We start from the raw sequence: 27,164 nt of genomic DNA, 5'->3' as shown, positions 1-27,164 counted from the left end.
AGACCGACAGTACATTCCCTGAGCTTGATATCGCGCAGTGTCAGTGAGTTACGTTGTTGCAGCGTTTTGTTTCTTTTTAGTCAAGAGATACTTTTATACAGCGGGCAACATGAAATGGATGTTTAAAGAAGATCATTCATTAGGTGAGTTTGGTTTGGAGATTCAGTTACACGAGCCCATTTCTGCTGGGTTGCCTTAAACATCTTCAGGGCCTAGTCTTGACCTGCGCAGTTTTCCTCATTGGCCTGCTGTTTGTTTTTGTTTTAGGGTGTGTAAATTGTTGCGTCTTTTGAAAATTTTAGAACTAGGTAAAGATTTACTCAACACTAGAATATTACATCCAGTGTGTTTACATAATCAATACTATAGTAAGACAGTCACACGTTAAAACCTATTTTGCAGTGTAATTTCTATATTTGGATAACACAATACTTTACATTATTTATTTATCCACAGAAAGCGGAGCCAGCTGGCCCAACCCTTACCTTTTAATGTGAATAGCCTTTCCATCAAACATCACACCAACTTCAAATAATTTATATAATGATCTTGATCACATAACGTTACAAAAGTGAAGTACCATTTAAGTGTGGTAGTTGTCTGCCATGTACAATTGTTATTTGGAAATAGCAGTTTGATGCACAAATGCACCGTTAGATATATTGAGTCAATCTGGTTTTGGTAAATTGGGTTTTTGTAAGTGTTGGCATGTGTGTATGCAGGACAATTTTTTTGCTATCACAAACAGGAGTCTTTATATTCACCTTGGCTCTTTGTTTAAGCTCAGTTCAAAGGACCCAGGTTGAATTCAAATTCTAAAGCCTACCTACACATTGTCGACATTAGAATACTTTTTTATTTATAGAGCATTTTAAAAATAAATTTGAATGTTCCAAGGCAATTCATAGAATCATAATGAAACAAAATATACTGATGTACATAGGTGCTGTTAAACCAGATATAAAATCTTGGCCAAAGCAGTCTGTTTTGATTTGGTTTGATTACTTAGTGTGGAAACAGGCCCTTCAGTCCAACAAGTCCACACCAATCCTCCGAAGAGCAACACACCCAGACCCATTCCCCTACATTTACCCCTTCACCTAACACTATGGGCAATTTATCATGGCTAATTCACCTAACCTGGGAGGAAACCCACGCAGACACTGAAAGAATGTGCAAACTCCACACAGACAGTTGCCGAGGCGAGAATTGAACCTGGGTCTTTGGCGCTGTGAGGCAACAGTGCTTGCCACTGTGCCGCCCATAAAGGACTTTTAAGGAGTATCTTATGGGAGGGAATCAAGGTAGAGAGGCAGAAGGCTGTAGAAAGTGTATGTCAGAGCTTGCTGATTGAATGGCCACAAGTGGTGGAGCAGTTAAGAAATGGACGTGTAAGAACCCAGAATGAGATGAGCACAGATATCTTGGAGGATTACAGAAATAATGATGGTCCTGATAATAGGGGCATTGGAAAGCAAGGATGAGAATCTTAAAATTGTTGATTGAGCATGTGCCAGTGTAAATCATTGTAATAGGAAAGTAGGATTTAGCATGAGTTAAGAGGTAGGTGAGCTCACGTTTAATGATAATAAACTAATATTTGCAAAATTTGTGAGGATTGCATTTAAATATTCCATGCTGAATTATTAATATTGTTAACAGTATATTCAATTCTCCTCCTCAAGTAAATTGTACCAGTAGTTAACTTCCACAACACTTAATATCTTAGTCCTTTCCCCACCGTCACTGAATTTCCTATTCATGTCTTCCGCTCCAGACTTCATTTCTCTAATTGTTCCTTTGTTAAATACTAAATTTAATCCACAATCTGAACCATACATATGTTGTGTACTAATGAGTGGTCACATCAGTAACAGTAACTTTGTTATGCCATCTACAGATACTGCCAGATATGCTGAATATGTGAAGCATTTTCTGTTTTTATTTCAGATTTCCAACATCCATGTTAAATACTCTGCTCAAATCTTTGCTCCCTTCCACAGGCTCCCAATTCCTATCACAGTGAATTAAAGCTTTTGACACTTGTTTGCAAGGTTCACAGTCCTCATGTAACACCACTGGTTTTGAAGCCAGGGTGAGAGATAACGGAAATGACAGACCAGTTAATCTGACTTTAATATCAGAAAAGTGGCAATATATGATTAGTAAAATCTTAGAAATGTACTTAGAAATTATAGTATGATCAGACAAAATCAATATTGTTTTATGAAAGAGAATTTTTTAGTTTAGGGAGATATAATTGCTAGGGAAAATTAAAGAGATTCAGTTGATATAGTATACTTGGATTTTGAAAAAGAATTCAGTAAGGTGCCATTTAAATGTTTAGTATGTCAGGTGCACCCATGGAGTTGGTATTAACATATTAGTGTAGATGTAAGATTGGTTAACAGATGGGAAACTAGGTGATAATTGGGGATTTTTTTAAAGTTGGCAGGGTACATCTGGTGGAGTACTCCTAAGGGTTGGTGCTGAAGCCTTGGCTATTTTCTGTCTATGCTAGTGACTTTGAAAGGGACACTTACTATCTTAGCAAACTGTGATATATTATTCTACAGGAACATAACCTCTTTGGTTCCTCTTTTCAGTTTATCAAGAGTTGCGGATAGTTTGTGCATAAGCAGCAAAGGAAGTATGAGGTTATTTACACTGATAACAACAAAAGCAGAATATTTTAAGAGTGTAAAACTTCTAAATATTGATGTTTAGAGAAATATGGGTATGTGTGCACAAAGTTAAACTATAGGTAAAACAAGCAGTTAAGAACATAGGAACAGGATTAGGCCATTCAATCTTTCAAACCTACCTCAGCATTCAACATGATCATGATTAATGGAATACTTCAATGATTTTTACTTAACTCCTCCTTATAACCCTGTACACCACTGGTAATCAGAAACCTATCAATTTCTATCTTTAGAATATTTATCTTCCATTGCCCTCTGCTAGAGAATTCCAACAGTCCACGACCATCTGAGTAAAACAAATTCTACTCATCATAGACCTAAGTAGTATCCACCTTATTTTTAAATTGTGGCCCCTTGTTCTAGACTCCCCAACCAGGGAAAACATCTTACCTACATTGCCCTGTCTACCCCTTCAACTATTTTGTAATGTTCCACCTCTCATTCTTTGAAACTCTAGAGAATACAAGCCCAGTTTACTCAGTCTCTCTTCATAGGACAGTGCCATCATCCCAACAGTAAGTCTGGTGAAGCTTCATTGCAGTTCCTTTGTGGCTGTAATATTTTTCCTGAGATAGAAATGGCACACTGTACTCAAAGGCAGTTTAACCAAAGTCCTATATAACTGAGCTGAAAATGTGTTGCTGGAAAAGCGCAGCAAGTCAGGCAGCATCCAAGGAGCAGGAGAATCGGCGTTTCGGGCATGCCCAAAACGTCGATTCTCCTGCTCCTTGAATGCTGCCTGACCTGCGCTTTTCCAGCAACACATTTTCAGCTCTGATCTCCAGCATCTGCAGTCCTCACTTTCTCCTGTATAACTGAAGCAAGATTTCAGTGCTCCTGTACTCTCATCCTCTTGCAATAAATGCTAAAATTCCATTAGCCTTCTGATAGTTAACACGTAGGTGAAGCAAACTTTCAGTAACTTGTCAACAATGAAACTTAGGACTTTTTGAACATTTACGTATCCCAATCTCTTATTTGTTTTACATTTTCCCCACAACTCCTATTCCTTCTTTGTAACATCCACAAACCTGCAATTATTACATTTGGTCCCTACCTCCAAATATTGATAATATTATGAATAGTTGCGACCCAAGTACTGAACTTTATAAATACCCAACTAAGTCATAGCATGCCAATTTGAGAATGACCCATTTATTCCTACTCTGTTTTCTGTCAGCTAATCATTAATCCTTGCCAATACATTATGTCCTGTCTCATGTGTTTTAATTTTTCAAACCAACTTCTTATGAGTGACTTTATCAAAAGTCTTCTGAAAATCTAAATATACCATGTCCATCAGCTGTCTTTTATCAATTTTGTTCGTAACATTGTCAAAAAAATTTCAAGTTCATCAAACTCAAATCCCCATTTGCACATTAATCAGAATGTACTCGACCAAATCATTATCAACGAAATGTCTGTTTTTCCCATCCTTTATAATAGATTCTATTTTCTTCCTACCACTGATGTAATTCTAATAGATCTGTAGTTCCCTATTTTCTATCTCATTCCCTTAAATAGTGGGGTGGCATTTGTTGCCTTCCTTTCTCCAGGATTAATTGCAGAATCTGTAAATTTTGGAAGAAATCACCAATGTATCTCTTTGTAGTCATCACCTTCAACATTCTGGGATGAAAACCATCAGGTCCTGGAATTTATCACCTTTAACCCAATTAATATCTCAAGTATGGTCTTCTTACTAGCATTAATTTCCTTCAATTCCACATTCTCTTTAGGCTTAAGAAAGCAGCCTGTTATTGCAAGGGTATTCAAGCACAAATATAAGGAATTCTTGCTTCTATTCTAAAGGACTTTGGTGTACTCTTGGAAAACTATGTGCAGTTTTTGCATCCATGTTCAAGGAAGAGTATGTTTGCCTTGGAGGAGATGCAGTAAAGGTTCAATACATTGCTTCTGATGAGAGGCTGAATAAATTTGGACCTATACTCTCTAGAGCTTCATGGTCTCAGGATAATGGATGGATCATTCAGAACTAAGACAAAAAATGTTTTTACCTCAGTGTTGGGAATCTTTGTTTTCCCAGCATGTTTTGCATGCTGTGTTGTTGAGTATATTCAAAGTTGAGAGATAAAGTCTTTTAGTCTCTCGGAGATGTAGGGAGTGGACAGGAAAGTGAAGTTGGGGTAGAATATTAGCCATGATGATGTTGAATTATGGAGCGGACTTGAGAAGCCACATGATCTACCCGTGCTTCTGTTTTTTTCTGTTTTCACCCTTTCCCATTAGTGTAATGTCCTCTGCTGGTTTAACCTAAATGTACAACACTAATTATCTGCATGTCACTATGTCCTCCACTGCCTTTGGTGTTAGCGTTTTTCAATATCTTGATCTTGCCTTTTCCACACCTTCACTAAATCTGTCTCCTTCTCTTTGCTCTCCACATTTAAAATCCTCCATAAAACTTATGACCATAACTTCAATCGATCCTCAAAGTTTTTAACTATTGGTTGATGATCATTTTCTTTCTTTCCATAAAGCCATGGATTATATGTTAAATTTAAACAATATAAACACAATTTGTCCTTTTTTCTAACGTATTTCATTGAGCTTAGAATTACTGGTGACAGTATTAGCATACGTAATACTAACGGTTGTTTTTATCAGTGTGATGATCAATGGTGATACATTTTAGGATAAATGTAGGGGTATGGGTGGGTTGCGCTTCGGCGGGTCGGTGTGGACTTGTTGGGCCGAAGGGCCTGTTTCCACACTGTAAGTCTAATCTAAGTCTAAAAAAAAATTAAGATATTTAGAGACTCTGCTGCTATTGATATATCAGAAAGTGGAAATCCATGAAATAGGTTAAATGCCGAACAGCTAATAGTACCACAGTGATTTTCAGCCACAACACTATAGAAGATCACTTTAAGTACTTTTCCATTCCGCTGATTTGCCACAAAGCTTGAGGGGATCTATCAGAAGATGGCTGCTTACATTGCCTTGACCTTGTGCCATTCACTATCTCGTGCTTCTTTTTGTTCTTTCATGAGATGTTGATGTCATTAATGAGGCTAATATTCATTGTCCATCTCTAATTGCCCTTGCTTACTAGGGCATTTCAGAGGGTTACGAAGCAACCACCACACTACAATGAGTCTGGAGTCACATGTAAGCCAGACAAGTTAAAAATGCCAAATTTCCTTCCCTGAAGGACATTAATAACAAGATAGGTTTTTATAACAATCATTTATGTTTTCATGCTGATGATTTACTGAGATGAATTGCTGTGCTGAACCTATGCTCCAGAACATTAGTTGAGCCTCTGGATAATAAATCAGTGATTCAACTGCTACATACTCCCTCACGTCATCCAATTAATTGAAGATGGCAAATAGAGACTTCTCTCATTTGAGACTGGAATGATTTGTCGTTTCTCTTTATCCATTGTTGTAACATAATTATTCATTAGTGAGCAAACCTACATTGCAATAAGTGAGTTTAGACCTTTCCCCTTCAAATGAAATCTGAAACTAAATCAGAAGAAAACAAATTATGGGCACAAATCATCCATTTTTACCTATATAATATTTGGTTTTCTTGTTGGCCACATGAGTAATTAGTTACATTGGTGAAGGAACAAAAACAAGACATGAAAATCAATATAAAGTTAAAGATATAACAAAATTCATTCATGGAATGTGCACATTTCTGCTAAGGCCAGCATTTATTACCATCACTAATTATCCAGAGGATTGTGAAGTTAACCATAATGCCATGGGTCCGGTCTCACATGTAGGCCAGGTGAGGACAGCAGGTTTCCTCTCCTAAGATGGGTTTTTTAAATGACAATCTGCATTTTTCCAAACTTTATTTTATTCATATTTCAACATCTGTTGTGGTGGAATTTGAAGCCATGTCTGAAGAGCATTGGCCTGGGCTACTGGAGTGATAATCCATTATCTTCAGTCAATTCGATTCGCTTCACATCAAGAAATGGTTGGAGGCATAGGATAGTGCAAAGGCTATGGGTCCTGACAACATTCTAGCAACGGTACTGAAGACTTGTGCTCCAGCAATTGTCGCTTCCCTAGTCTATCTCTTCTAGTACAGTTACAACATTGGCATCTACCCATCAATGTGGAAAATTGGTACATCCTATACACAAAAAGCAGGACAAATCCAACCCAGCCAATTACTGTCCAGTCAGTCTATTCTTAATCATTAGTAAAGTAATGGAAGGTCATCAATAGTGCTATCAAGCAGCACCTGCTCAGTGATGCCCAATTTGGGTTCCACTCAGGTTCACTCAGCTCCTGACCTCATTACAGCCTTGGTTCAAACATGCACAAAAGAGCTGGATTACAGAGGTGAGGTGAGAGCGACAGCCTTTGACATCAAGACCACATTTAATTGACTATGGCAATAAGGAGCCTTAGCAAATCTGGAATCAGTGGGTATTGGGCCAAACTCTCTGCTGGTTGGAGTCATACCTGGCATATGGGAAAATGGGTGTGGTGATTGGAGGTCAGTTATCTCACTCCCAGGACATCTCTGCAGAGGTTCCTCAGGGTAGTGTCCTAGGCCCAACCATTTTCAATGACTTCATTGATGGCCTTTCTTCCATCATAGGATCAGAAGTGGGAAGGTTTGCTGATGATTGCACAATGTTTACTACCATTGACATCTCCTCAGGTACTAAAGCAGTCCATGTTCAAATGCAACAAGATATTGCAATATCCAGGCTTGGACTGACAAGTGCCAAGTAACATTCATGCTCGATAAATGCCAGGCTAATATCATCTCCAATAAGGAAAAAAAATTGACCACCACCCCTTGACATTCAGTGGTGTCACCATCAATGGATCTTCCACTAGCAACATCCTTGGGGTTACTAAGAACCAGAAACTCAACTGGACCCACCATATAAACACAATGGCTACGAGAGCAAGTCAAAAGCTAGGAATACTACAGCAAGTATCTCCATTCTGACTCCCCAAGTCCTTTCCATCATTACAAGGCACAAGTCAGGAGTGTGATGAAATACTTTACACTTGCCTGGATTGATGCAGCTCCAACATCCACTTAAGGAGTTTTACACAATTCGGGATAAAGCAGCCTGCTTGATTGACACTACATCCACAAACATTCATTCCCTCCAACAACATCACTCAGTAGCAACGGTGTGTATTATCTACAAGGTGCACGGCAGAAATTCACCAAAGATCCTTAAACAGCACCTTCCAAATCCATGACCACTTTCTATCTCGAAGGGCAAGGGCAGTAGATACATGGGAACCCCACCACCTGCATGTTGCCCTCCCAGCTACTCACCATCCAGACTTGGAAATATCACCATTCCTTAAGTGTCATTGGGTCAACATCCCTCACAATTGAAATTGTGGGCCTACCCTACAGCAAGTGAACTTCAGCGGTTTAAGAAGGCAGCTCAGCATCACCATCTAGGGAGGACCAATAAATGCTGCCAACCAGCAACTCCTCTGTCCCACGAATGAAAACAAAACTGATTATTACCACTACTCTGCTGCCTCTCTTTCTTTATATATTATGAGAAAAATAATATTTGAAAATTAAACATTGAGACTGAACTTGTGTTGATGAGGATTAAGTACAAAACACTGTATAATTTGCAATCATACTTTAGCCTGCAGAAATGAGAAGTATGTACACTCAGTGTACCTTCCACACATACCATGAAAAAAGGCAAGTATGCTTATTTTAAAAAGGTAAAGTCCCCTCCTACTACAGCCCTAAAAATATAAGCATCTGCTAATTATTGTAACAGCAGTATTTTCACATATGGTAATGTAGTTATGGAAAATCTGTTTATTTGTAACTTATATTTGAAGTTTAATCAATTCAATGCAATGTATTCATGATGTTACCATTCTTGTTGCACTTTCCTGTTTTGAGTGAATTATTATTAGTCTGGTTTGTCCTATTTCTCATTATTTATGACTTATGCAAGCTTGACCAGATGGGCCAATGGGCTGAGAAGTGGCAGATGGAGTTTATTTTCAGATAAATGCGAGGTGCTGCATTTTGGGAAAGCAAATCTTAGCAGGACTTATACACTTAATGGTAAGGTCCTAGGGAGTGTTGCTGAACAAAGAGACCTTGGAGTGCAGGTTCATAGCTCCTTGAAAGTGGAGTCTCAGGTAGGTAGGATAGTGAAGAAGGTGTTTGGTATGCTTTCCTTTATTGGTCAGAGTATTAAGTACAGGAGTTGGAAGGTCATGTTGCGGCTGTACAGGACATTGGTTAGGCCACTGTTGGAAAATTGCGTGCAGTTCTGGTCTCCTTCCTATCGGAAAGATGTTGTAAAACTTGAAAGAATTCAGAAAAGATTTACAAGAATGTTGCCAGGTTTGGAGGATTTAAGCTATAGGGAAAGGTTGAACAGGCTGGGTCTGTTTTTTTTTTCCTGAAGCATTGGAGGGTGAGGGGTGACTTTATAGAGTTTACAAAATTATGAGGGCCATGAATAGGATAAATAGACAAAGTCTTTTTCCTGGGATCGGGGAGTCCAGAACTAGAGGGCATAGGTTTAGGGTGAGAGGGGAAAGATACAAAAGAGACCTAAGGGACAACGTTTTTACGCAGAGGGTGGTACGTGTATGGAATGAGCTGCCAGAGGAAGTGGGGGAGGCTGGTACAATTGCAACATTTTAGAGACATTTGGATGGGTATATGAATAGGAAGGGTTTGGAGGGATATGGGCCAGGTGCTGGCAGGTGGGATTAGATTGGGTTGGGATATCTGATCGGCATGGATGGGTTGGACCGAAGGGTCTGTTTCCATGCTGTACATCTCTATCACTTTATGACTCTATATTGGGATTTCAGATGACAAATAAAGAGAAAAGAACTTCTCTCCATAGCTTTGCCTCTTTTTTTTTTCTCTCTGCGACTTCCCACAATGAAAGTATTGTGCTGTCTCTCAAGTTTTCTCATTTGCGTGTCCCTAATATTTAAATGCTCTCCCCCGCTCCTTAAAATCTAGCTGTTTTTCACCATCCAAAAGCTCCTTATGTAGCTCAGTGTTAAGTGTATTCAGTTAAAAATCACACAACACCAGGCTATAGTCCAACAGGTTTATTCGAAAGGACTAGCTTTCAAATCATGTAGCTGACAGACTATAACCTGGTGTTTGTGAGTTTTAACTTTGTTCACTCCAGTCCAACATTGGCACCTTCACATCATTATATTTATTCGAGGAAGAGCCATTGGGATATTTAATTGTATCAAAGTCACTATATTAATGAGTTTTGGTTGTTATGGAAAGCCATAAGTCATTTGCCTAGATCTGGTGTGGCTTTGATTCTCATTCCAGCTAAGGTATACTTACAGTCCTTGAGAGCTGAAGGCAAAGACAAACAACACTGACAAAAGCTCTAATGAAACATATCAGAAGAAGCTTAAGCAGACAGTAGATCAAGGAGCTGCGTTTGGACAGAACATGTAGGACATGAGTTGTTGTTTTGCATACAAATGTGATGGTGGAAAGGACACATTTACTTTTACATTTGAAGTTTCTTGTTGGCTTGATGCACAATTTAAACTCTTAGATAACCGTGTATCAAGACAAAACATCAAACCTTTATAAACTGCAACATTGCTTGGCGTTCAAACTATAGGTACTAAAACCAGTGTAGGAATACTACCTCAGTGTGGTTGCATCATTTGCCAAAATTCAGATTCTTCAGTAAACTCTTACTGTACTTTGCATCAATTCCATACACAATAGTATGATTTAATACAGAAACTCCAACATAAACCTCTGTTCATGTGAAATGTAATACTCAATGTTTACTATAGTCTGAAGAACATTTTTATGTTTTTACATCCGGTAGTGCTGTCACACATAAGTATGAACCACCACCACCAGTCAATTGCCCATGTGGCCAATTGAATGAGCTTTGGATGTAAACTATATGGGCAGTGCAAGCCATCAAAGCTGGCAGGAGGGTGGGGGGGTGGGGGCGGGGAGAGCGGGGAGAGCGATCAGGAGACCAGGCAGAGGCTAAATCGGAATGGAGTGGGGGGGAAATAAAGCACTGTATCCCCTGCATTGTTCCCACCTCTCTGTAAAGACATTGACAGCAGTAGTAGTGACCACATGCCTCCTCTTCAAGGACACCTGGGCATGAACGTAGCCATGGATGAGGGAGAGTCAGCAGAAATCCCCAGCCACACACACACACACACACACACACACACACACACACACACACACACACCTGCCTGGTGCTGTTAATAGCCAATTTGGCTAGGCTCAGGAGCAGACCATGAGAAGTCCACCAACCTGTTCATGCATGTCCTCACCAGATTCCCAAAGATCAGGTGCAAGAGGCAGAAGCGTAACTAAAAGCACAACAAAAGATTTTTCAAATTACTGAAAAACAGGTGCAATTGTCCACAGCCAATATATACTTGATCCACAGACTCCACAGCACTGGAAAATAAACAATTGGGCTGGAACAATTGCTTCTGCCACCCAGCACATCCCTGACTCTTGTCATCCTCACGGCTATGGCCTTCCCCTCCACCAGACACTCGAATCTGTGATGACAGAAGTGCATATTCCAGAGCAGTGGCTCATTGATGATAGCAACTACTCCTGCAAAATTTGGAGGCTTTAATAATCATTTGCTGGAAAAGCGCAACAGGTCAGGCAGCATCCAAGGAGCTGGAGAATCGACGTTTCAGGCATTAGCTTATGCCCGAAACGTCAATTCTTCTGCTGTTTGGATGCTGCCTGACCTGCTGTGCTTTTCCAGCAACACATTTTTCAGCTCTGATCACCAGCATCTGCAGTCCTCACTTTTTCCCTCTTTAATAATCATTAACTAACTATACAGTACTTAGCATCAATGCCACATAAAATTACATCATTTAATGTAGAAACTCCAATGTAAGTACTCTGTTAACAATATAAAATTACATTTCATTCTGTCAGAGCTCCTCTCGAATTCAAGTTAGCCGTTCACAGAATCACAGAGTTGTTTTGGTGTGAAAGGAGCCCGTTTGGACCATTGTGACTGCCCAGACTCTCTGATCTTTTTAACTTGGTGCCTCTCACCTGCCTTTTCCCCAATGCCCTGCACATTGGATGATTATTTAAATAGAAACAAAGCCTTCTTGAATGCCTCAATTGATCCTGCCTGCACCACACTTCCAGGCAGTACATTCCAGATCCCTAAGTACTTGCTTTATGAAAAGAGTTTTTTTCCCCTCCTATCGCATTTATATCTTTGCAAAACACTTTAAAATTGTGCCTTTTCATTCTCAGATCTTTAACATGCAGGAACAGTTTCTCCCTATCAATCCTGTACAGGCATCTCATAATTGTGAAAACTTCTGTTGAATATTTTATCACCTTCACTGCAAGAGAAACCACCCAACTTCTCCAATCTGTTTTCCTAATTGAAGTGCCTCATTCCTTGAAACATTGTCATAAGCTTTTTCTGCACGTTTTCCAATGCATTCACATTTTCCTCTGTTTTGAGGAGCTGTGCACTCAGAAATGTAAATAATAACCCACCTGAATAAATTCATGTTATTCCACCTGAGGTTTAACCTGTGGCTTATGTAACTCATTTACACTTCCCTCTTAAACTATTCCTCTCTTAACAAAGCTTAGAATTCTGTATGTTTTATTAACAGTTCTCTCTATCTGTCCAACCACCTTTCACAATATACACTCAAGTTCCTCTGCTCCTGCACACCATTTAAAATAGTACATTTATTTTATACTGTCTCTCCGTGCACTTTGTAGCAATGCATTTTATCTCCTACTTCTCTACATTCAACTTCATCCACCGCCTAGTTGTCTATTCCACCAATGTGTCAATGTCTTTTGAAGTTCTACACTGTTCTCTTCACAGTTTACAATTTTCAAGTTCCACAGACTGTATCCAAAAACTTTGAAATCATCCCCTGCATACTAAGACCTAGATCATGTAGCTGCAAACAGCTCAATACTGACCCCTAGAGAACTTAACTCCAAATCATCTTCCAGCAAGAAAAATACCGATTAATTATTATCTTTCTTATCCCTCAGCAAATTTTGGATCAATGTTGCTACGTTCCTTTGATTCCTGTTACTTCCATAAATTCCTTCAAGTTTGTTGTGTTGCACTGTCCCAAATATCCTTTGAAAGTTCGTGTATGCAAAAAAACGCAAGGAATTCAGTTAAACACTATTTACCAAAGTTAACCACACTTAACCAAAGTTAAACTAAGGCCCAGCAATTACAAAGGAATCTTTACAACATTTTTTGAGCAAGTGTGCAATGTTTGCAATTCTCCAATCCTCCAGCACCATCTCCAAACCCAGGGAAGTTTGAAAAATTATTGCCACTTCTCTTGTAATTCCTACTGTCACCTCTTTCAAGATTCTGGATACATCTAATCAACTTCAAGTACTGATAGCTTACTCATACCTACGTCTTCTCCATTTTAAACCTTTCTGTTGACTGAGTTTCCTCCTCTTGTCACCATGGTCTGGTCAGCATCTGCCTCGTAAGTAAAAACAGTAGCAAAATATTAATTTAACATCTCAGCCATGCCTCTTGTCTCTCTGTACAAATCCCTGATCTTTCCAGTCCTCCTTTTACCACAATTTTGTTATTGATGTACTTGTAAAAGGCTTTGGGATTTCCCTTTACGTTAGCCGCTAACCTATTTTGTTAATAATACCTCTTTGCTTCGTAATCTCCTGTACTCAGCTTGGTTCTCAATTGTATTTACTACATGACATTTGTTATTAGAAACAATTTTTCTTAATTTCTATCACTCTTATAATGCAGGAAACTCTGAATTTGTTTATCCTACCTTCCCTTTTGAGAGCAAAGATCTTGACTCTGCCCAAATCATCTCCTCTTTGAAGATAGCCCATCTACTGTTTTTTTTTCTGTCAAACCTTTGGTTCAAGTCAATCCTGCCCAGGTCTGTTCTAGTCTCACTTAAATTGGCTCTCCTGTTGATTACTCACGTCGACCAATGTCAATTTTCACCATCTCCATCAGTCATCTGACACGATGATCACTGTCCCTTAACTACCCTCCCACGAGTCACTTCATTGACTAGGCCCATCTCATTCCCAAGAACCTCATCTAGCAATACTTCCTTTATTGTTGGCTAGATACTTTCAACTGTTGGAAATCTCGTGAACACAAATCTAGGAACGCTTGTCCCTCATTGCCCTTTACACTCTCACAAATTAAGAATCTGATTATAACTATGATGTTTACATCTCTGTAATTTCCTTGAAGATTTGTGTGTCTATATCGTTCTCAATAGTTGATAGCTCATAGATCACTACAAATAATGTAATTGTATTCTTATTATTTCTCAGTTGTATGGAAACTGATTCTGTCCTTGAATCCTCTGATACATTCTCTTCCTCCAGTACTGCAGCTTTCTCCTGAGCCAAAAGGACCACATTTCTTTTGAACCTATGCCTGTCTGAACAACATGTAGCCAAGCATTTTTAACACCGACACCTGCCTTCCCTTAAACCAGATAGTGAAGAAGTTGTTTGGTATGCTTTATTGGGCAGAGTATTGAGTATAGTAGTTGGAAGGTCATGTTGTGGCTGTACAGGATATTGGTTAGGCCACTGTTGCAATATTGTGTGCAATTCTGGTCTCCTTCCTATCAGAAAGATGTTGTGAAACTTGAAAGGATTCAGAAAAGATTTACAAGGATGTTGCCAGGGTTGGAGGATTTGAGCTACAGGGAGAGGCTGAACAGGCTGGGCATGTTTTCATTGGAGCATTGGAGGTTGAGTGGTGACCTTATAGAGGTTTACAAAATTATGAGGGGCATGGATAGGAAACAATAGACAAAGTTTTATTTTCCATGGGGTGGGGGAGTCCAGAACTAGAGGGCATAGGTTTAGGGTGAGAGGGGAAAAATATAAAAGAGACCTAAGGGACAACGTTTTCACACAGAGGGTGGTACGTGTATGGAATGAGCTGCCAGAGGAAGTGGTGGAGGCTGGTACAATTGCAACATTTAAAAGGCATTTGGATGGGTATATGAATAGGAAAGGTTTGGAGGGATATGGGCCGGGTGCTGGCAGGTGGGACTAGATTGGGTTGGGATATCTGGTCGGTGTGGACGGGTTGGACCGAAGGGTCTGTTTCTATGCTGTACATCTCTATGACATCTCCATTATCTCAACACCAGAATAATCCCACAGGAATCTGTACATTTAACTCCCCAAACTATACTCTGTGAATTCACATTCCTGCAGTTAGATTTTATTACTTAATCCAAACTCCACTTATTAATGTACTATTCTTTATTTTAGTACTATCTGCCTCTCACAGCATTTTGTGTAGCTTGATAGCACCTTCTAATATTGGTTTCCATATTGCTGTGGAGTTAGTTTAAACCTTCCCCAAAAGCACTAGTAAAACATCCTACAAGGACCTCATTGCTAGCTCTATTCAGATGTAACCCATGTGGCTTGTGTAGATAGCATCTCTTGAGAGCCAATCCTCATTTCCTAGGATCGTAAGTCTTCCATCCTGCACTATTTTTCTAGCCATGTTTTCATCTACTTTATCCCCATATTTGTACTTGCACCTAGCACAGGGAGTAACTGAAGATTAGTTTTAGAGATCGTGTTTGCTAATTTTCTATTTAGTTTCCCAAATTCCAATGCAGGACCACATCCTCTTGCCTACATATGTCATTAGTGCTAATGTGAAGTAAAACCCCTTTTCGCTGATTTACCCCCCCCCCCCCCCCCCCCCACTGAAGAACGTCCTGCAGCCATTCATTGGCATTCCTGACTCTACACCAGTGAACCAGTACATCATCTTGGGGTCATGTTGGCAGGCAGTCTGTGTCCCTAGTTAAAGCATCCCTTATCAGTACTGTCCTTCCACATTTCTTCTTCTGTGCAGTTGTAGAGCCTTGAGCTTGGCTCTTGTTGCACTCCTCAAAGATGCATTACTGTTACCAATATCCAGAATATTTCGTAAACAGGACCCCTGCGGACTACCTGCCTGTTTTTCTTGAACTGTCTGATGGTTATCCATTCCCTATCTGCCTGTTATCCCTAACTTGCAATGTGACTATCTCTCTGAACATGCCAACTCTTGTACAATCATAGACCTATGTAGCATGGAAATAGACCCTATGGTTCAACTTGTTCATGCCAACCAGATATCCTAAACTAATCTAGTCCCATTTGCCAGCACTTGGCCCGTATCTCTCTTAACTTTTCCTATTCATATACCCATCTAGATGCCTTTTTCTAAATGTTGTAATTGTACTGGCCTTCACCACTTCCTCTGGCAGCTTATTCCATACAAGCACCCACCCTCTGTGTGAAAAAGTTGCCCCTTAGATCCTTTTTTAAATATTTCCCTCTCTCCCTAAGCCCATGCCCTCTAGTTTTGGACTTCTCCCCCACCTCAACTGCAAGGAAAAGACCTTTGCTATTCACCCTATCCATTCCCCTCATGATTTTATAAACCTCTATAAAGCCATCCCTTGGCTTCCAATGTTCCAGGGAAAATTGCCTCAGCCTATTCAGTCTTTCCATATAACTCAAAAGCTTCAACCCTGGCAACATCCTTTTGTAAATCTTTTCTGAACCCTTTCAAGTTTCACAACATCCTTCCTTTGGAAGCAGGGAGACCAGAATTGAATGTAGTATTCCAAAAGTGGCCTAATCAATATCCTGTACAGCCACAACATGATCTCTCAACTCCTATACTCAATGCAATGACCAATAAAAGTAAGCATATCACATACCTTCTTCATCATCTTATCTACCTGTGACTCCACTTTCCAGGAACTATGAACCTGCACTCCAAGATCTCTTTGTACACCAACATTCCCCATGACCTTACCATGAAGTGTATAAATCCTGCCCTAATTTGCCTTTCCAAAATGCAGCACCCCACATTCTTTGTCTCACAGATGCATCTCAGTGACTCTGACCACAACTTGAGTTCTGAAATGTAAAACTCGAGCTTCTGCAACCAGTGAGACTTCCTGCCCGTGAGCTAATCTATGTCATGAGAAATGTCCACAACCCCTCATGTGCCACAGGATGGACATTCCACTGCCCTGCCATACCTTAATCTTATACTTTAAGTTATTTTTCTTCCTTTTAACTTTTAAAGCAGAAGTACCTGCTTTAACCTTACTGTTGTACTATTAACTATAAACTGGAACTTGAAGAAAGTAGAAATTCTTTGTCCCTTCTTGTGCCTATAAATGTTTTCTTTCGTTATTTTAGAAATTTACACTTTTTTAAAAATTATTGGTGTTGCAACCCAGCCTGAACAACACAAGCTGTTCAGCAATCTATCAAATCATGATATTCTTGTGATGTCTAATCAATTGTTTTTTCTCCTTGTACCATTTTATCTGGTGTCCTCTCTATCTCGTTCTGTTTTATCTAGTGTCAACTTCTGTCTCTCTGTCTTATGCTATTTTTTTCTTGTATCTGTTCTGTCACATTTTGTTTAATGTCTGCTGTCTCCCTCTTGTTTATCCCTCTCTCAACCTGGTGTTCACTGTCTCTCCCTTGATCTGGTCAGCACTGTCTCTTCCACCAGCCCCTACCTTGCTCTCGCTCTCATGTGCACTGTTTTATCCGATGTCTGTGATCTCTCTTGAGTTGTTCTATCTGGTATTCTTTCTATCTTGCATGTTGTTTATCTGGTGTCACTTAATTAAAAATATCAAAGCTAAATAGAACTATCCCTTTATTTTCACAAAGGAAAGAATAAGTTCAGTAAGGGTGGCACAGTAGTTAGCACTGCTGCCTCACAGCGCCTGAGACCCGGGTTCAATTCCTGACTCAGGCAACTGACTGTGTGGAGTTTGCACGTTCTCCTCGTGTCTGCGTGGGTTTTCTCCGGGTGCTCCGGTTTCCTCCCACAGTCCAAAGGTGTGCGGGTTAGGTGAATTGGCCATGCTAAATTGCCTGTAGTGTTAGGTAAGGGGTAAACGTAGGGGTATGGGTGGGTTGCGCTTCGGTGGGTCGGTGTGGACTTGTTGGGCCGAAGGGCCTGTTTCCACACTGTAAGTAATCTAATCTAATATAAATTGTCATTTGTAAAGTTAGGCAAGAGAGCAGTTAATGTGAATATACAAATGTTGTGGTTCTGCTCGCCGAGCTGTAAGTTTTTGCTGCAAACGTTTCGTTCCCTGGCTAGGGAACATCATCAGTGCGGTGGGAGCCTCGTGTGAAGTGCTGCTTTGATGTTTCTTCCGGTATTTATATTGGTTTGTTCTTGCCGCTTCCGGGTGTCAGTTTCAGCTGCAGTGATTTGTATCTGGGGTCCAGGTCGATGTGTCTGTTGATGGATGTTCTTGCCGTTTCCGGGTGTCAGTTTCAGCTGTAGTGGTTTGTATATGGTGTCCAGGTCAATGTGTCTATTGATGGAGTTTGGGGATGAATGCCATGCTTCTAGGAATTCTCTGGCTGTTCTCTGTCTGGCTTGTCCTATGATAGTGGTGTTTTCCCAGTCAAATTCATGTTGCTGGTTGTCTGAGTGTATGGCTACTAGAGATAGCTGGTCGTGTCGTTTTGTGGCTAGCTGATGTTCGTGGATGCGGATTGTTAGCTGTCTTCCTGTTTGTCCTATATAGTGTTTTGTGCAGTCCTTGCATGGTATTTTGTAAACTACGTTAGTTTGGCTCATGCTGGGTATTGGGTCCTTTGTTCTAGTGAGTTGTTGTCTGCGCGTGGATGTTGGCTTGTGTGCTGTTATGAGTCCTAAGGGTCGCAGTAGTCTGGCTGTCAGTTCTGAGACACTCCTGACGTATGGTAGAGTGGCTAGTCCTTTTGGTTGTGGCATGTCCTCGTTCCGTGGTCTATCTCTTAGGCATCTGGTGATAAAGTTGCGTGGGTATCCGTTTTTGGCGAATACCTTGTATAGATGTTCCTCTTCCTCTTTTCGCAGTTCTGTAGCTTCGAAGCTGCATCAGGACACTATTCAAAAGGGCCACAACACACTGCAGTACACCAGAACTGCGAAAAGAGGAAGAGGAACATCTATACAAGGTATTCGCCAAAAACGGATACCCACGCAACTTTATCACCAGATGCCTAAGAGATAGACCACGGAACGAGGACATGCCACAACCAAAAGGACTAGCCACTCTACCATACGTCAGGAGTGTCTCAGAACTGACAGCCAGACTACTGCGACCCTTAGGACTCATAACAGCACACAAGCCAACATCCACGCGCAGACAACAACTCACTAGAACAAAGGACCCAATACCCAGCATGAGCCAAACTAACGTAGTTTACAAAATACCATGCAAGGACTGCACAAAACACTATATAGGACAAACAGGAAGACAGCTAACAATCCGCATCCACGAACATCAGCTAGCCACAAAACGACACGACCAGCTATCTCTAGTAGCCATACACTCAGACAACCAGCAACATGAATTTGACTGGGAAAACACCACTATCATAGGACAAGCCAGACAGAGAACAGCCAGAGAATTCCTAGAAGCATGGCATTCATCCCCAAACTCCATCAATAGACACATTGACCTGGACACCATATACAAACCACTACAGCTGAAACTGACACCCGGAAGCGGCAAGAACATCCATCAACAGACACATCGACCTGGACCCCAGATACAAATCACTGCAGCTGAAACTGACACCCGGAAGCGGCAAGAACAAACCAATATAAATACCGGAAGAAACATCAAAGCAGCGCTTCACACGAGGCTCCCACCGCACTGATGATGTTCCCTAGCCAGGGAACGAAACGTTTGCAGCAAAAACTTATAGCTCGGCGAGCAGAACCACAACAACGGATACCCGAGCTACAAATCTTCAATCAGATTTTGAATATACAAATGACATGCAATATTACAATGTATAATTGCTAAATGAAAGTCTTCATGAATTTGAATATGGAGGTCCATATGCAGCAATAAATTGCATTTATGAAGCATTTTTAAAACACTTGACAAGAAAATTGTACTCATTGCTACCATGACTATTCTTTATATTTTAGATATTCTTCAAATGGTATTGAAAAAATAGGAAACCAGGCACCCAGGTTCATTTCTAGGATTAAAGTGAAAAAGCACAAAATTTATGTTCAGTTTGTATTGAACTTTGCTTAGATGACTCTTGGAACACTGAACCATTCTGGTCCAAGTACATTTAAAAAAAGTGGCAAAAAGATTCACAGAAATTATAATAAAACTCGTGGATATACAGATAAAGCTGAATAGGCTGGAGTTGGACTGGAGAAGGCTGGGCAGTGACCTGATTTACATATTCCATAGGAAATGCTGTAAATGTTTCTACTTGTGGGTTGTCTAAAGCTGTACATCCTGATTATAAAAATCATTTAATAATTTCAAAGCAAGTTAAGAAGAGACATCTTTTTTCAGTGTGGTAAGAATAGCTGAGGTGAACAGCATAGATGCATTCAAGGGGAAACATATTAGTTTCCCCATTAGGGAGAAATTCATAAAAGGTTTGGTGATTGAGTGCATGAGGAGCAGTGGAATGAGACTCATGTGGAGCATGGTTTGAAAGGTCTGTAAAATTTGCAACTTTTTAAATACCAGGAATGACCATCTCTAACAAAAAAAATCCTGACTTTTGTTCTGCTCTTGGAAATGGAGAGTTCCAAGAAAGATATGAACCTTTTATGCACAACCTTCTCCATAGTTAACAATCTCAAATGGCACCTGCCCCCTACTTCCCCCTCCTCACCATCATCCAAGGTGACATAGGATCATGTCCACTGCAGTACCTCCAATTTCTAAAGGGAGTTCTCCTGGCTATCCAAAATAAATGCACTGAGAACAGATCTACTCTTGCCCAGTCTAATCTCCATTGTCCAGTTTCCACACCAGGCACTCTCTAAAATTGATTTGAATGGAGTTAGATGATCATTGAACTGGGTAGCTGCGTCCACAAACTGTGCATATGTGCAGTAAGGCCTGCCCCTGCAACAACAATGAGACATGCTGGACCTGTGTAAGATTTTGCATTTCTGACATCTTCCATCTATCTCATTTTCACCTCAGCAGAGAAGGTCTCTGCCATGGCAAAAGTCTTGCCCAAAGATTCCTTCATAGAAACTGCTCCCACCTAATCATTAAAATCCCAGTGATTATCATTGATTTAAAACTTAACTAAATTAGAAACCTTTAATACTGTCACTACAAGACCAAGTCAAAGACTGGGGTTTCCTCAATGAATGACTTGTCTATTGATTTCCCAAAGCTTTTCCACTACCTACAAGGCAGGAATGCAGTGGGATACTGTTCACTTACCCATGCAAGTACATCTCTGCTAACACACAAGAATCTAAACATTATCCTCGTTAAGCAACCTGACTGATCACCACCAGTGAAATGCTTCAATGTGTACTGTGTACCCCAAAATACACTGCAGTAACTTAAAACTGTTTCAATTGCATCTTGCAAACTCGCAGCCTTTACTACATAGTGAGGGTACTATATAACTACTGAAAGAGGAATGTGGTAAAAACATTTTCTAATGTGCTCATATTGTGTAAGCGCATGTTCTCTACCTCTCAGCTCTGTGAACGAGGACAACTGGTAGACAAATAAAAGCCAGGCCCTGCACTGACTCTTCTAAGGTAAATACAATATATCAATGCCACATGAACAGTAAAGTTGCAGTATGAACCTTGTTTTCTGTTAATTTATTTAGGGTATCAGCAGGAATGATTACACCACACCTGGATTAAGGAAAAAAGTACTGGTCTTGTTTCCAGTTGATCAATATTAACAGCACTGTGTACATGGGTGTTTTGTGAGGACAAAGCCTGACATGACCAACAGAAAGATAGCCTATTGAAGATCACACATGAATAATTGTCTGTTAGTCAAGATATTGGAGATCAAGTGCTCTTTGTGGAATCTTAACCCAGCAAGAGAGTGAGAAGTATCAAGAAGTGATAGGAAAATATAAGAGGAAATTATAATGTGAGGTAAATGAGTGTGTATAATTTCTTTCAATTCATACTGATATTTACTTACAGAACACAGATGTGTCGAATCTGCCAAGATTAGAGCTAAATATCCAGACAGAGTACCAGTGAGTATAATTGCAATGAAATGTATTGGTTTTAATGATTGTTTTTGCATTGCTTTGACAAAAAGAGGAATTATTTAAACTTATTTTCATAGAGCTCTTTCAAACACGACATTCAAAGATAAAAGACCAAAGTGCTTTGTATACTTGATAAAACCATGGATAAATCTTGAAACAGCTATAAAATAGTGACAAGAATTGATAACTTCTAAAAGGAAAACAGATGAACGTTTGAAAAAGAAGAGTTCCAAAAAATATATAAAAAGAACAGCAAGATGAATGGTCTGTGACCAATTTCTATGTATTGTCTGAAGTCATTTATATGGATTTCTAATGCTTTAAACTCCCATTTCTTCAGCTTAGTCTAGTTAAAAATCTGAATCCATTATAAAAAAATGTAAATTGGTACAAATTAAACTGAGGGTTAAATTTACAATAAGCAGATATTACAGTTTGTACTTGGATGCAGGTGAAGGTTGTACCAGGTGTGGGTTAAGTTAGCCCCTGGAGGGCAACATTATAAATGGTTACACCACAAAATAAATAACGCAGTGTTCTTCATTGACCTAAACTATTTAGAAAATTGATTGATGAAGCAAATATCTTTTATTTAACCTATATATTTTGTTACATTATCTATTTGACTATGCACTAACTATGGAGTGGTGCCTTTACATGTACAGGATATCTATTATGCATGTTATTAGCAGGAAATAGGATGATGAATTGGCTTTGGCAGATTTATTACATTTGTTTTTAATGATATCTGAACTATATTAAGTAAACTTATTTAAGTTTACCTTTTTGATATTTTATGACCACCTTTTTAGAAGGTGTAAATGGTTTTGACAACTTACCAGAAAGATGTTGCAGTGACTTTGTATTAAAGATGGATGTTAAGCACGTCTCTGTTCTCAAGATTTTTAGGCATTGGGGATGTACATTTTGGGATTATTAAGTACTTACCCAGCATTTGCATCAAATAAAAAGTTCTGAAAAACACTCGGTGACAGGTCAGGCAGCACCTGTAGAAAGAGGGAGGCCGGGTTAGCATTTCAAAGTACTCTTTTGGCCCAAGTTGCTTTATAGTCCTTTAATCGAGCTGGTTGCAGGCATAGTTACAGGCATTTTCTCCAAATTTCTAAGAGTACCCATTTCATAAGAACAGAAGGACTAAAGGGAAGGATAGCTGCTGTTCCTTATAGTGTTCATGCCACACAATATGATAGCCCATACTTTTACTAATTTAAAACAGCAGCAAACTACAAAATACAAATTTTGTTCAAAATCTATTTTTGCTGTCAAAATGTGAAATATATTTATAACTGTTTTGTTCTAATAGGTGATAGTGGAGAAGGTATCTGGCTCACAGATAGTAGATATCGACAAAAGAAAGTATTTGGTGCCCTCTGATATCACAGTGGCACAGTTCATGTGGATTATTCGGAAACGCATCCAGCTGCCATCTGAGAAAGCCATCTTCCTTTTCGTAGATAAAACAGTCCCTCAATCCAGGTCAGTGGTTTAATAACTTGCAATTAGCTTGCTTAACCAAGTTTTGAGAGCAATCAGTATTACTCATTCAAATGGAAAACGTGTAGTGAATGCAATATTAAAATAACTTGCATTGAAGTGAGAAATTGAATCATAGGGGATTAATCTTGGGATAAGCAAGTGCCTTGATTTTTATTTAGGTTTATCCAGTCATGAATGTGATTTTATTCTTGTATTAGAAGTATCAATAAACACTGTACTGAAGATTATCCATTTAATTAATAGAACGTAAATGCTATTTAATAAACAGTATAAAGTCCAGATAATCTTCATAATTCATTTGAGTTTCCTCAACTACGCTATTTAAAATAATTGGTATTCAACATTTATTCATTTATATATCCTCCTACATTTCTTTACCCCTTCAGAAATTATAGTCATACAGGATGGAAACAAACCCTTCAGTCTAACCAGTCCATGCCAAACATAATCCCACACTAAACTAGTCCCATCTGCCTGTTCTTAGTCCATATCCCTCCACACCCTTCCTATTCTTGTACTTAGCCAATGTCTTTTCAACATTGTAATTGTACTCTCATCCACCACTTCCTCAGGAAGTTCATTCAACATGCGGATCACCCTCTGCGTAAAAGAATTTGACCCTCACGTCCTTTTTTTTTTAAATCTCTCTTTCTTCTCACTTTAAAAATGTGCCCCCAAGTCTTGAAATCTCACATCCTATGGAAAAGTCGAAAGAGTGTGGTGTTGGAAAAGCACAGCCGTTCAGGCAGCATCTGAGGAGGAGAGCCAATGTTTCGAACATGAGCTCCTCATCAGGAATGAGGGGGAATCGAAGGGAGCTGAAAATAAGTGGGAAGGGAGTGGGGCTGAGATGAAGGTAGCTGGGAATGTGATAGGTAGATGAAGGTGGGGGGAAGGGGGGGTGGGATGGGGATGGTGATAGGTCAGAGAGGAGGGTGAAGCAGATGGGTAGGAAGGGAAATGGACAGTTCAAGAGGGCGGTGCTGAGTTAGAGGGTTGAATCTGTGAAAAGGTGTGGGCAGGGCAAATGAGGAAACTGGTGAAAAATCAACATTTATCGCGTATGGTTCGAGGGTCCCATGGTGGAAAATGAGGTGTTCTTCCTCCAAGCATCGGAGTTTGGCAGTGGAGGCGGCCAAGGTCTTGCATGTCCTTGGCGGAATGGGAGAGAGTGATGAAGCTTCCTCATTTCCCCTGCCTTCACCTTTTATTCCAGATCCAACCCTCTAACTCAGCACCACCCTTTTGAACTGTCGTACCTGTCCATCTCCCTTCCCACCGATCCACTCCACCCTCCTCACCACCTGTGAGCATCACCCACCCCCTCCTCTTCATCTCCCTATTGCATTCCCAGCTACTCACCCCCACCCTCCCCCCTCCCATATGTCCTTCAGCCCCCTTACGGCCCCCCTCATTCCTGATGAAAAGCTCATGCTGAAAACGTCGTCTCTCCTGCTTCTCAGATGCTGCCTGACCAGCTGTCCTTTTGCAACACCATGTTTTTCAACTCTGATCTCCAGCATCTGCAGTCCTCACTTTCTCCATCCTAGAGAAAAGACAGCCACCATTAACTGTTTCTGTACCTCTGTGTAAACTATCTATAGATTCAGTACAAATGTAAAATTGAATTTGTACAGAAAACCTCTGCAAGAGCTTGCAGTAGTACATTTTCAGTATTTGATAGGTTAGTATGATGCTTAAGGTACCAATGAAACAACCCAATAATTATTGTTGAAAAAGAGACACAAGGTTGAAGTTTTTCATCTTGCGGTCATCGAGATAAATGCTGGAATACCAAATCCATACCATCACAACTTACTACAAGAAAAAAAGTATGATGTCTGGCCAGCTGATTCTATTTGGCTGAAGCCATAGAGAAAATAATAGGGACGTATGGGCTCCCAAAGCTCCTGCATAATTCTAAAGAGGCATAAGGGTCAAACATATTTCTTTTTTTGAACATATCAACTTGGACCCCATTTACCACCATCTGAGAAAATAAACAGTAAATGACATCACCAACCCAAGGAAACCTAAACACAAATAGAAAGTGGATTACTAACACCAGTGCTTCACTAGAGGCTCACTGATGATGTTACCTAGTATGGTGACAAAACGTCAGAAAAGGAACCTTTCAGCTCAGGGAGCAAACTGAACTCCATTTTTTTTTGCAGAGAACAGGTTCCTGTAAATGAATGTTTATTGTATCTGGCATGTGTAAATAAACCACTTTATAAGCTTGATTCTTACCTTTGCCGTTCAAGCAACCATTAGTGTATTCCAGAAATGCTGCCCAGTTGCAAAATCGTATAATTATTGGCAATTTTTTTAACTGTTTTTGAAAATGTGAGTTAATTGAGTATGGCCTCTACTCTACCCTATTACAAATAACTGAAGAAACACACAGGCTGACCAAATCAAACAATTTCTGGAGTGTATGATCTATGTACCTGGCATCAAACCAACATTAAAATTCATACATGAACAAATAGCCTCTACCCCAATGCAGACATAGACACATGTAGATGTGCACCTACTACCCTCCTCACTAATTTGCAGATTTCTAATTCCCTGATCCTGCTGTTCAAACCTTTCTCTGAATTTTTCTCTATTCCATCAGTATAACTTAACTCCAGTCGTTCTAACATTGGGTTTTCAAGTATTTCAGTTCCCTTATTTTGACCTCCTGTGCACCATCTGTCACTTTTGGCCACACCTTTGGTGGGAGAACCTTGAAGTTTCTCTGTAAACTGCACTTTTTTCTTAAGAAAACCTCACAACCCATGACTAATCTCCCTGAGAACCAATATCATCCTTGCCTTTCACTCGTATCTATTCATGATGTATCATGTGATGTTTCTTTATATTGAGGGAACTATATGGTTTAATTCATTCACCATATTTGAGCAGTTCTCTCAGTCATCAAAATTTAAAAGAATATTATTTTATGATTATGCTCAATGTTTGTTGTTTCTTATAGTTTGACTATGGGCCAACTGTATGAAAAGGAAAAAGATGAAGATGGATTTTTGTATGTGGCTTATAGTGGAGAAAACACATTTGGCTTCTAAATGTCTGTGCTTTAGCTCACAGCCACAGTTAATGCTCACCAATGAAAAGCCTACTTGTACTGTAGATAAACTATATCTTTTTGAAATATGATCTTGTGTGGAACATTAATCATTATGGATGCATTTGTTATTTGTTTCACTCAATATATTCAGTTTATTATGTTTAAATTAAATTATATAAACCAATTAGTTTTCTTTGCAGCTCAGTATTGTGACGTGTCTGCTGTTTGATATTTTTAATTAGTTTTAGACCCATATTTAAGAAAAGTTGTGTAAATATTGAATGATAAGGTGGCTGGAACAACCTAACCAACAATAAAGGTATCAAAATTTAGGAATCAGTCTTTTTTCTTAAATTGTGGTCTTAATAAGAAAAGTTTCATTATTTTTGACATTACTTAAAATGTTATATATCTAAAGTATCTTGTTCTGTCAATAATAAAGGAATAGAAAAACCTCTATTGTTTCTTAATTGCACATGAATGATTACAAGTATAATTAAAATAATCTGTCACAATATTAAGATATTTAGTAAAAAAAAAGGGAAGAATGGATACCATAGGAAATTGCACATTGCTTCTTCATTCAAATTCGCATCCAGTTCGGATCCATTGAATGGAAGTTTTGCGTCTTTGACTGTAACCATATTAAATTTAGTGTTTGACTAATGAGATTTTGAGTTGCAGTGGTACAGACCAAATACTCCCTTCTATTTCTACAGAAAACCTTATTCAGAATGCATGCAGTAATGGCTGTTATTAGGGGGAAATTAAAAAAA

The 27,164-nt window shown here is 39.5% G+C and overlaps 1 protein-coding gene across 1 annotated transcript; it reads left to right on the top strand.

Moving 5' to 3' along the window:
- gabarapl2 (GABA(A) receptor-associated protein like 2) lies at window positions 1–26,765 on the top strand. The gene is made up of 4 exons (XM_060837628.1): window positions 1–143; window positions 21,727–21,782; window positions 23,122–23,294; window positions 26,296–26,765. The coding sequence occupies exons 1-4, from the start codon at window positions 110–112 to the stop codon at window positions 26,384–26,386; spliced, it is 354 nt and encodes a 117-aa protein (XP_060693611.1). The 5' UTR covers window positions 1–109; the 3' UTR covers window positions 26,387–26,765.
- The last annotated feature ends 399 nt before the right edge of the window (window positions 26,766–27,164 follow it).

The sequence above is a fragment of the Hemiscyllium ocellatum genome, chromosome 17 (genome assembly GCF_020745735.1).
Source record: "Hemiscyllium ocellatum isolate sHemOce1 chromosome 17, sHemOce1.pat.X.cur, whole genome shotgun sequence".
Lineage (NCBI taxonomy): Eukaryota > Metazoa > Chordata > Chondrichthyes > Orectolobiformes > Hemiscylliidae > Hemiscyllium > Hemiscyllium ocellatum.
The sequence above is the reverse complement of the archived record's forward strand: the minus strand, read 5'-3'. Positions and strand labels throughout refer to the sequence as shown.